The sequence below is a fragment of the Nannospalax galili genome, unplaced genomic scaffold (genome assembly GCF_000622305.1).
Source record: "Nannospalax galili isolate Female #2095 unplaced genomic scaffold, S.galili_v1.0 scaffold698, whole genome shotgun sequence".
In the NCBI taxonomy this organism is placed as follows: domain Eukaryota; kingdom Metazoa; phylum Chordata; class Mammalia; order Rodentia; family Spalacidae; genus Nannospalax; species Nannospalax galili.
This window is the reverse complement of record NW_008341886.1, coordinates 1,849,393-1,861,842: the sequence shown is the minus strand read 5'-3', so window position 1 is coordinate 1,861,842 and position 12,450 is coordinate 1,849,393. Positions and strand designations below refer to the sequence as shown.

Sequence of the window (12,450 nt, the reverse complement as noted above, 5' to 3'; positions counted from 1 at the left end):
GAACGGCTCCCGCGGCGGCGGTGGAGGCGGCGGCGCGGGCTCGGACCCCGCCAGGTGCCCGGCGCGGCTGGAGGTGCCCTGTGCCGGGGAGAGCAGAGAACACGCGCGCTTAGACCGACCGCTGCGCTCTGGGTGCGGGACCCCAGCTGCGCCGCGATCGGGACTCGAACCCACGGCCCCTGTCCCCGGGCTAGCGGGCCTGCAAGGGCCGGCTTTCCCCAGGACGAAAGTCACGTCTGACAAACCGAGAGGCACGCCTTCTCTCTGCGCTCTAGGAGGCTTCGGGAAGAGCAGAAACACCGCATTGGTCCCGGAGAGATCTCCCCGAACCCCCTCCCGATCCATTAGTTTTAATGGAAAATCCAGGCGTTAAATACTCCCGTTACTTCACGAGATAAACGTTCAGCCTCTAAAACTGACCAAGTTGCATACTTGTGTACAGGACATCGAGAACAAACATACTTCTTAGAATTTTTGGCCTGCTTTGCAGTGCACTTTTCTTTCGGAGGAAGAACTAAACGGAGGGAGAAATACTATGTCCGAGGAATGAGCTTGGGTTGGGGTGTTATTTTAAAATTTTTGGAGGAATCAGAGCAATTATAAATGAAAAGTCTAAGAAAGCCACCCTTTTCTAGATTTTGAAACTACTCTGGATCGCGGTTCCGCGTTCTCTCTGGCTCTAAGAGCCCTCAGCAGCTGTGTCTTCCAACGGAAAGCCCGTAGCTTCTCCTTTATTTACAAGAACACAAAAGACAACAAGCCCCAGGGTGGAGTTGGAAAGTCTGCTGGAGGAGAAAGCTTTCCTTGAATGTGGGCCAGAGACAAATTTGCATTCCGATGAAAACCCTGCCCAGTCAGCCACTGGTGGGCAGGGGGGTAAGGGGGCGGGGGTCCCGGGTGTGAAAGGGGGCAGCATTGCTCAGAAGTGAGAAGGAAGCTGGGGGCGGGGGGGGGGGACGTTTGGAAATGTGGAGTGCTGGCTGGGCAGGGAGGAGACCTGGGCTGGAGGGAAGGGAGAAAGAAGAGAGAAGCTCTCTCCGGAAAATTTCAGTTGTGTCTCTCTGCCTTCTGGGATGGCATGTGGGGAGTGGTGAGCTGGTCACTTTCATCTGCACACACACTGCATTCCAAATTGTCTATGGGCTGTCGGGTTCAATCAAGCAATGTGAAAATCCTCTGTTAAGAACTCAGGAACTGAGGAGACAGCTCAGTCAATAAAGAGCTCACTTTCTCTTGCAAGCTGGAGACCTGAGTTCAATCCCTAGAACCCATGTTAAAAAATAAATAAAAGGCAAAACAACTGAGTGCTGTACTTCACTGGGGAGGGAGGGACTGTCTGGGGTTACCTGAGGCTCACTGGCCAGCCAGCCTAGCCTACTCAGAAAGTTCCAGGACAATAAGATACCCTTTCCAGTAAAAGAAAAAAAAATACAAGGTGTACGGTACCTGAAGAGTGACACCCCACGTTGTCCTTTGAACCCTCCCACACATATGTGCTCACATGAACCACATGCAAATGTACGTGTACACACACACACACACACACACAGGGACACAAAAAAGAGCTTGAAGTGAGAGGGAGATAAACCCTACGTGGAGAAACATTCTCTGTGCTAGGTGTGTGTGTATATTATATTGCACATGTTTGTTTACATAGCATGCGTATGCTTGATATAGTTTCATAAATACATTATGTATCCCAATCCAAACTGGGTTATTTTGAGCTTAAAAGTAGGAGGAAAAGCAGAATGGAAGCTCAGTGATTTTGGTCTAGGAGTTATCTCTAGCAACCAGTTTTAGAGTAGCAAAAAACGTCCCATAAGATTAACTGGTGAATGCTATAAAATCTCTGGCCTTTCCAGTTGGACTAGTCAATCTCCTGGTCATGGGACCACCCCTAGGAAGACAGGTTCACCTTAAGTCATGCCAAAGAGATGGGTGGAATACCTGGTGTGTTAATGAGATGGTGAACTTTCCTTGCTCACCCCTGTCTCCTACTGCAGTTCTTGTGAATGTGGGTCACTGACATATGGGGCTTTCTGTAAGTCCTACCTACTTTTCTGAAGAATTAAGGAATATATAGTCTCTTTTTCTTCTTCATATCCCCTTTCTAAATATGCTGTCCCTAACAGTTGGGGCTGCCCCAGCATCTTTTATTTCTTTAATTTTTCTCTAAAGCTTCCTTCTGCCCACCATGTGGCTGCTAGCCCCCCATGTGTCTGACCTCCCTGCAGGCTTTAAATCTGCATGGCTTTATGAAATATTTTTCCTTCTTCCCTCCATTCTCCTCCTCAAGGCACCTGCCAGGATTACCAGCTTGCCTGCCCTGAGGATTTTTCTTTAAATTCTAATAAAAATCATCCAGTTTTTCAGTTTGAGTCCATCCTTAAATTCTTTTATGAATGAGACTTAGAACCCTCTAGGGGATGCTGTTTCCACCCAATATCCCCAGAACAGGGCTTGGTCCATAGAAGAGACTGTTATGGAACAGATGAAGGAGTGGTTAATATATTTAGCCCATGGTTTTGGCAATGAGAGTTTACATAGTGTACAAACTCTGCACAGAACCCCTGTGTCTGTCTCTCTGAACCCCAGAAACATCCAACTCTCATCCCTTTGAAAGGCTTTGGCTTTTTCTCTTCAGCAGTAGATCTGATCACAAAACATGTAGACTGGGCTCCTCTGCAGGTCAAAATGGCCAGGGGAGCTCATAAAAAATATATCACCTATGACTTACCTTAGTCATTTAATTCAGAACCATTGAAGGTGGGACCTAAGCACCAGGGTTTCTGGACGTCTCCCAGGTTCCCAGGTGCTTCCAATAGGTAACATATAGAAGAACGAGTTTTCAGAGCAGTAGTTTTCAGAGGTAGGTGTCTATTCCCAAAGCAACAGAAGTGTCACCCCACCTTGAATAGAGCAGAAACTCTGGGGGAGGCCCAGGGACCCTCGTTTGGACAAGTTCTCTTGGTGATTAGGGAGCCCATCAAACTTTAGAAACCACTGATGACAGATAATCTGGTTCTAAGGGTCTGGAATGAGTCTTGGGGTTGGCATTTCTAACAGTTTCTCAAGGGAGGCAGGTGTTGCTCATCTGAAATAATCCCCATAAGCTATAGACATGTTCCTTCTGAGGCTCTGCAGGGTTCCCTGATGGTTGGGGCCTTAGAAACGTTGAGCCACCCAGAACTTGGGTGACAAGTGATGGAAGAGCCGTCCTACAGAACATAATGATGGGGAAGAACTCGGGAATGGAGACATCTGTGTACAAGAAAGTGCTTTGTGTAACATTAATAATCATCATGTGACATGGTAACGATGTCCTTACCAAATAGCATCATTTTTAATAACTAAGTACTGACAACAGTAAGTAATTTAGTTAATAAACTAACTTAGCAATATAACGAGAAACAGTAAATCAGTATTTGTATATCTGAATGATGTGTGTCCCAGGCAAACCATGATTACTTTTTAAAAACCTTATTTTTCTTTTGCTCTGTTGCAGCTTCTCGTCTTAGGAGTGATAATTCTGCTGAATATTACTGTCTGCAAAGTTCCCTTCAATGGTCCCCAAATCTGTAGAAATGTTGGAAGGTGCCATAGTGCCTCCAAAAATTTTGAAATCAAACACGTCCAAGTCAAAAATCTGTGCATACTTTAGGAACTTGAGGAAATTTTTCCGATAATTTACTTTAGGAACTTGGTGAAATTTTTTTTCAGTAATTTTTAACAAAGGAGAAAGGAACGATTTCATATATATGCTCTTTGAGACAGTGTTGTTCACTATGTATTAACATACAACTTTTTAAAATTTTATTTTATGTTATGAGTGTTATGCCTGCATGTGCTTAAGTGCACCCGTGTTGTGCAGTGCCCACAGAGGACAAAAGAGGGTGTTGGATTCCCTGGAACTGGAGTTATAGACAGTTGTTAGCCACCATGTGGGTGCTGGGATTCGAACCTGGGTCTTCTGCAAGAACAGTCAGTGCTCTTAACTGCTGAGCCATCTCTCCAGCCCCTCATATACAACTTTTGAAAAGCTTCGTGCATCCATGTTTTTAAAAGCCACTAGTAGTGAGGCACCTGGTCAGCAGTGAAGCCCAGTCTGCTTGCTGCAGCTCCTGGCAAGGTTGCAAATTGACATGTTCCACTATGGCAGCCACTGGACACAGAGGCCCACATTGAGTACTTCAAAGGCTGCTAGTCAAATGAAGAACTGAATTTACATACATCTGACTTTAATTAATCACAATTTGCACAGCCATATGCGACTGGGGTCTATCTTATTTGTCTATACAGTTGCCTATCCTGTAGTTCACAATAACTACAGGAGTGCTGTGCTCCATTACAGTGCCTGGTGGATACCTAAGACTGGTTCTGTAGCTAAACAGAGACATTTTTTTTTCTGTAACATCATTTGCATAAAAACAGTAATCTGGGCCTGGAGAAGTGGCTCATTGGTTAAGAGCACCAGCTACTCTTGCAGAAGACCAGGGTTCAAATCTCAGCACCCACATGGCAGCTAACAACTATCTATCTATAACTCCAGTTCCAGGAGGCTCTAATGCCCTTTTCTGACCTCTACAAGCATTGCATTCCGGGAAGGGGGGCGGGGGGACACACTTACCTACCTGCAGGCAATACACACATATACATAAAATAAAAATAAAAATAATTTAAAAACTGGTAATCTGGGAAGATGTATCCACTTCTGATTCATTGTATAATTTCATTTAGTAATTCTTAGCCAGTTAGGAAGATATAAGGCTGTATTTCAAGTGTATTTAACAATTCATGGGATGGCTTATTATAAGCCATTATTGAATTTAAAACAATATAAACAAGTTTCAATATGTAAAGAACTTAATCCACTTTACTGTGGAGGTTTAGTTCTACCTCAAACATGAATTCACGCTACAAAAGTGACTGAGCAAGCCAGTGAGCAGCGCTCCTCCGTGGTCTCTGCTTCAGTTCTGCCTCCAGATTCCTGCCTTGAGTTCTTGCCTTGGCCTACCTACCTCCATGATGGACTGTGATGTGTAAGTTGAAATAAGCCCTTTCTTCTCCCACCAAGTAAAGAATAAAATACATAAACACAACATTTTACTTACTGAACAGAAAAGTAAGTAAAATGAAAGCAAAATATGAAAACTGTAACATAAGTAAAAATATATTAATGTCTGATATAATTATTACACAGCAAAATACATTACTAATTAACTGTATCATCAAAAGAAATTTCCAGGATTTCACAACTGTTTCTTTCTCTGTATATACTCTCCTTATTTATTGCACCTTTTAAAATTCTAAAATATAAAGAAAATATACAAATGTGAAAAAATAAAATTGTAAATCTAATCCTCAAGTTAGATTTCTGGCAAAGTTTGACTTTTTAGACGTAAAGACTGAAATTCCTTCCCTAGGGATGTTTGGACATCTGCATAAAATAAGAACAGATAGAGATTTGCCATTGATGCAGAGGCCCTTGAAGGAAACGGCAGATGCAAACTATTTCACAAGCTTTGGAGCAGACTGGCCTGGTGCTGTCCTTGGTCACAGATCTGGATACTGGTGAGGGCCCTTCTACCAGCGCCCTCCTTCTTAGTTCCTTGGATTGTCGTAGGTCAAAGGCTGCTTTGTGTTTTCCTCTGAGGCTCTAGCTGGCAACTGAGAGGAAGCAGGCCCCACAGACCAGCAATGCTATCATGTGGGTGATCTGAGTGAGCGGCTTCCAACAGGCTCAGTGGATGCACATTCAGTGAACTTCTGTTTATCTTGCTGTGATAGGAAGGTCTTCAAGAAAAACAGAGACTATGAACTCATCAATGTTTCTATAAATTAAATATTTCACCTCTGCCTATGTCAGTTTCAGGTGGGACAGATTTGGGATCTACAACAGTTATGATCTCTATATTTTGTGCATTTGTATATTTGTGTGTGTGTGTGTGTGTGTGTGTGTGTGTGTGTGTGTGTGTGTGTGTGTGTGTGTATTACTTAGTGGGGCACTGAGGCCTCTATGTAACTGTGGAATGTATTTACACCTCTTTTATAGAACTATTTAGGAAAGGATGTGTTTTCCAACTGTGATAGAAAGACCATTGAAATGGGAAGCTAGGCAATACATACATGCCTCCCAGAGGTCATTAACTAACAGAGCGCACGCTCATGCATCAGTTCACTCACTGACTCTACGCTCCACCAAGAGCAACTGTTCCCCAGTACAGAGAAGGGGTGTACTCTCTAGGAGCACTCAGAGATTGTCTTAAATGCAGACCTTTGCCTCAGTGTTATTTCAGAGATCTGTCTCTGTAGTTTTGTTTGTATAGCACATTCTCTGGCTCACAAATAGAACACTGTTCTGTTTTGGAAAAACAGAGACCCTGAGAATGTGGTGGTTATCTTGGTCCAGAAAGTGACACTGGCTTCAATACCAAAGATAGTTGCTTCCTAACTTTTGTGCTGTATCTTCTACAGAGTCCACAGATGGTGGACAGGTTACAAAGGGAAACTTCTTGTCACCTGGATGCTTATTTAATGTTTATTCTTTGAAGTTCTGGCAATATAAATAAAACAAAGCATAGCAAAATGAAAGAGAAAAAGAAAAACCTGCAAACTTACAGGCAGCTCTCAAGAGAACTGACAGCCCCAACATGCTCTTGGGAATCCTGAGTACTAGTCATGAGTATACCATGACACTAAGTGAAACCACATTTTATGAAACAGGCCCTTGATTTATGGAAGTCCTTGGGAGGACACATTGAGACCTGCCAAGTTTCCTGAACTTGTCAGCAAGGCCCCAGTTCTGGGACAGGGGTAATGTTTGCCCAGAATGCTGGGTCGCCAGGCCAGTGGCATTAGGAGTGGAGAACTAAAGTCCCTGGTTGGTGGCTTTCTGAAGGTAAGCCTCATGACTAGCCATCACAGGCTGCTGCCTCATTTACCTGTTCATCTCTCCCATTTCCTATTTCCACGTGGGTAAACCTGTCACTAATGGCAACCTCTCTGAAGACAGTACTGACTGGTGCTAAGTCCTTGCTGGCAGACATGCTTCTTGGCTAGATCAGGGTCCTGAGAGGAAGGGATAGACAGCACATTTCAAAGGAAGCAGAGTCTTCAGAGCCAGAGGAATGTGGCCCTGGCTTGGATGAGGAAGAACGTGGGCTGACGTTTGCAGGAACTGCCTCAACACACCATGGTCTAAGTGATGACAAAGTGGTGAGACTACAAGTGATGGCTGAAGCATAGTCTTCCGGTGACTCAAGGAGACCAGAGTGAAAGGCAGGGCACTGTGAGAATGTCTTTGGAGAAAAATATTTCTAACTGAGAACCAGCAAGTATGGTAATTTTGTTGTATCAGTTCTGTGCTGATTACAACTTCTGAGAAATCATTTCATTTTATTCAGCTGTTTCCTATACAAAACATTCAGATGTTTGTCTATACAAAAGTATAGACAGGGCTATTGACTCAAGCCTTTCAAATGAGAAGAAATCACCAACTCGAAAATGCAAACAACCTTACTGAATATTATATAAAATGTTGCTCCTAAGATGAATTTATATCACCAAATAACATGTTACCTGCACTAACTCCCTGGTATGTAACAAATTTGTTTCCACATAACTGCCATTGTTCATAGGATTCTGGTAACTTCTCTTTTGCAGTTGTCTAGAGAAGGGAACACTAACCTTTAATTTCAAAGGAAGAACATTTTAGTATTGAGAAAGATTTGATTTTGGAAATAGATGAAATGACGTTTAGCAATTCTCTTGAAGCATACTGGTGTAGGTAAAAGTTGGTAAATAATACAAACGGAAGAAATAATTTCTATGCATAGGCCACTCATTGCCTATGACGGCACCAGCTTGGTGGCCATCAGTGAGGGTGGAAGGGCTGGTTTAATTGCTGGCGACACCTCACTACAAATCCAACTTTATTGAAAAACTAATCACTTGTAGGAGATTCTTTTCCTTAGACAAGAGCATCTGGATTGAAGGACCAAAGGGCCCAAAATCACCTTGTGGATAAAGAGAGAGACCGTCTATGCATACTGCTTGCTTTTTACCCAAAGGTCCCCAAATTATGGGAAAGACATGAAAGGAAGAGGAAAAAGAGGGTGGGGGGGGGAGGAGGAGGGGGAAGAGAGAGAGTGGGGGAACAAGAGGGGGAAGAGCAGGAGGGAGAATCAAGACATAGACATGCAGAGAGATTTTGCCGACCGTCCCGTGCCTACCAGTGCAAACAGGCAGTGGTGCACTCTTCCTATTCACAGTCCTCTACTGCATTAGTACAAACATGTGATCCAGAGTTTGGAATCTTTGGGTACTGATTTTTCCTGCCCTTTAGCCTCCCTTTAATAAAAAAGTTTCATCAGGGTTACCACCAATAACTATTCTATAAAATATTTTATATATGGTCATTTCTACAGTCTCCTAACTGATAGAAAAAATAGAGAAGAAAATATGAAACCATTATGTAAATAGCCGGGCATGGTGGCACACGCCTTTAATCCCAGAACTTGGGAGGCTGAGGCAGGTGGATCTTTGTGAGTTTGAGGCCAGCCTGGTCTACATAGTGAGTTCCAGGACAGCTGGGGCTACAAGGAGACCCTGTCTCAAAAAGACCAAAAAAAAAAAACTATATCTATGTCTATATATCTTAAGTTATAGGTTTTTTTGGGTGGCATCTCTTAAAACCTTCATGAACAGGGGGAAAAAAATCAAAATAACACTATATAAAACTTTCATTTTAGCAAGAAACTCAGTACAATTTGAATAATCTAAATATTTGTCCAAAAAGGGAAACATTACAGTGAAACACAAACATAGTTTCCCTGCAACAAGAAACACTTCAATTGTTGAAGTCAGAGTAAATAGATTTGTGCTGGAAAGAGAAAAGAGGGAGAATATGTAAAAGCAAAGTGAAGTACACAGATTTGCAGTAAGTAGTCATCTTAAAGTTATTTGAAAAAGATCCTGCCAGTTTCCCAAGATATGTAAAGGAGAATACATAAAACCACATGATTTTTTCCTCTGAATGCTGCATGATGTTATACATCCTATACTAAATATATCTCCCCAACGCTGTGTTTTCCAAGGGTTCAGGTAACTTGTCTATGAAAAAATTACCTAAAGACAGCTTCTTTCATAATTAAGCAAAGCAGTGACAGCACAGAAGTTATCTCTGTGGCCCTTTCTTTGCCACGATCAATGAAACAGCTGATAATTGGGAACTTTCTCTTCCTTTGCAACCTGTGGAACGATAGGATGTACCCCACCACCATTCACAGAGGACCCACCCTCTTGTCCTTCACATCCACCTGCCGCAAGTGTGCAACCGTAAGTGATATTCCAATATTCCACCAGCCTCTGGCAGACGTGAACAGATGGTGGACCCATAATTATGATGTAGCATGCATGCAGGCTTTTAGGGCATAAAGTCACTGTAACATTAAACAGCAAGGCCAGATAAAAAAGAAATGGTGATTTTGATTCTGAAAAAGCTGATTACTCTTCCAGATGCCCACTATTGTATAGTTTTATTTTAGAGAACTGTCATAGGGGTCTCAGTTTCCTGTGGCTAGCAGGCTATTTTCCTAGAATTACCAGCATATACACACTCCAGTCTGCCTCAGAGCATGTAAATGGCTCCAATACCTTTGGGCTCCTATACCACTTATCCAGGGTTAAATGGACAAATGTGCAACTTTATATTTCCTGCTTATTTTGTTTCTTTGAGGTGAGCTGCTGGATGATGTTATTTTATGTTTAGAGATGAAAAAATAATTTTCAGTGTGAATCTTCTTTACCAGATGTTGTATGTCTGGAATTTCATGTAATTTATATGAAATCTTACATGAGTGGAAGCAGGCAAGGAGGCAAGCCAATGCCTTTATTCTTCAACCTACCCACAAGCTGGTGAAGTATAATTGTGGTGAATCTGTCTAGTGCTGACAGAACATGATGGAATTTGGTGAACTCTGAGACAGATACTGGGGATATAGAGTTATTTTCTGTGGGTGAATCATTTGTATTGGGGTAAACTAATGGGAAAAAATAACCTTCTAGGTAACTAATACTGACAGAATAATGCATCTAACTCAAGGCCATGCCCTGTTCAAAACTCTTTACTAGTTTTTCACTTTGTTCTGGGTTACAGATGAGCTCTAACAATGATCCATCTGTCTTTTGTCACTTTCCAAATTCTTGTACCCTGATCTAGCTGCCCTGGCCTCTTTATTGTTTTGTTAACCTGCCAGATGGCCCTGTCTAGAGGCCACCGCACTTGCCACCCACAGACAGCCATGTAGTTCTTCTTCTCCTTTCTCTCCTTGCCCAAATGTCTCCTCCATAAGGTTCAGAGTGTTTCCTTTTCCTCTCTGACAATTTCCCTTTTCTGTGTCGGTTTACTTACCACAGAGACCATCACCTTCTATTATATTATGTATACTTGGCATTTTGCTTATTGGAAGTGTTGATTTTCTGATTTCCATTCCTGCTTATAGACTACACTTTCTTCAAGTCAAGGATCTTGTCCACTTTTTGTTTTCTTTTGGTTTTTTGGTTTTTTTGAGACAGGGTCTCTCATAGCCCCAGCTGGCTTGGAACTCACTATGTAGACCAGGTTGTTCTTGAACTCACAGAGATTTGCCTGCCTCTGCCTCCCAAGTGCTGAAACTAAATGTATGTGCCATCATACCAGGCATGGGTTTCCTTATGAGAGTCAACACAAAGGCCAAGGTTAACTTTGAAGCAACAGCCAGGGGATGGAGCAGTAATCCATATAGCCTGTTTACCAGCTATGGTAAGAGTGTGTAACTTGGATGAATAGAGGCCTTGGGGTGGGGAAGGACCAATACAAACGAGCTTACATCACTTCCTTGAAAGGGTGCACAGATGGTGGGAAGGACTGTATAATTGCTGTCCTCCAATTTTGCTTCGTGAACTCATATTAGTATCAGAGAGTATCTACCCAGTAACATCAGAGAACCATCTTCTGGCAACTTCTGTTACCTGTGGTTTCACTGAGACCTGCTACAACAAAGGGATGTAGATTATACATGCATCTACAGTTTTTCTAAAAATTGAAATTAGAATCTTAAACATTTATGATATTCCTTTATAAATACATTGGGCCATGGTTTGTGAGGCAGACAGAAATTATGTGTTTTACTTTCAAAATATATTTTTAGAAAAAATAAATGTTTTTCTCTTGATTATTGATCTTACTTAGCCTAGCATCCATTAGCCATAATCTGATCTTACTAGTCCTCATAGCACTTTAAAGCTACAAGATATTCTAAACATCAGGGTAGCCTGAAGGAAAGATTTAACACCATTCAGAATACTGACAAAAATATATCACAAAAGGCTGTGAAAAAACCAACTGGATCTGGATGAGCTATTACTGAATTAGAGTGTGGCCATGCTATTTCTAAGGGCTTGACAATTGTATAGTAATATGGTCGTTTCCTGGTTCAACATTTCTCTGACAAACTCTTTGTAGTTGTAGGTCCTACCAGATATTCAAGAGGGCACACCTCTAATAGTGGAGCACACAGCTGGAGTAGGTCATGGTACCCATAACCTGTAACCACTGAGCTCCAGGAAGAGTCCAAGTGCACTGGAACAGCAGATCAGCCCCTGGGCTGAGGCTTCTGACTCTCATCCCAAATGTTTGGGTCATGTCCTTGAGCAGTCACATTAATTGATGACTTCAAATGACAACTCTGATGACTGCAAATACACAGCCATGCCATCTTTAAAATGGAGTAATGCTTTCTGATTAAACTTTAATGTGAGACAGAGAGCCGTGCATTCGTGTCCAGGAAGGCTTTATCTCGCTTTTTACTCACTTTCCTAGAGCTCAGCATCATGGAAAGGTAACATTTACAAGTCCACTCCTGGCTAAATAGTTGCTTGAGGAAGGCAATCATCTTTTAAAGAACAATTACCAGAGTAATGATTTAATTTAATGAACGAAATGCAATGAAACTTTTCAGCTTATGAATCAGAAATGTTAACTTCACATGAATGAGCATGCCCTAGTGGCTATTCCAGGCCCTTCTAACCTTCCCCGCATCTCATCTCTCTACAGGAATTGTGTGGGGCTGTGGGGCCTGCTACATGCTATGGCTTCAAATAGAAGAGAGATCCTGCCTTCAAGTACTTTTCTGTGGTGCTGGAAAAACATACGGGCAAATAATAAGAAATTAGTGAGCAAGATGGGCTGGAAAGTGCTCCTGGCAGACTTAGTGCTCAGTAAGTACCTAAGAAAAAAACTAACGTCCCCAGTTAAAAGGGTGACTGGGAGTTGCTGAGTCCTCATTCCAAGATCAAAAGCACAGACATTAAGTGTACTTTATGCCACTGAAAACATGTTGAGAATTTAATTAAAGAAGATAACCCTCACATAGGTTAATCCTGGTGATCTGGCTGAAAATATATATATAT

At 42.3% G+C, this 12,450-nt stretch overlaps 1 protein-coding gene across 1 annotated transcript in view; it reads right to left on the bottom strand.

Moving 5' to 3' along the window:
• The window catches only part of Ctnnd2 (catenin delta 2), a 1,011,454-nt gene that overhangs the window by 425,715 nt on the left and 573,289 nt on the right, over positions 1–12,450 (bottom strand). The window contains 1 exon segment of the mRNA XM_017799239.2: positions 2–78. Coding sequence (XP_017654728.2) covers positions 2–78 — 77 coding nt within the window.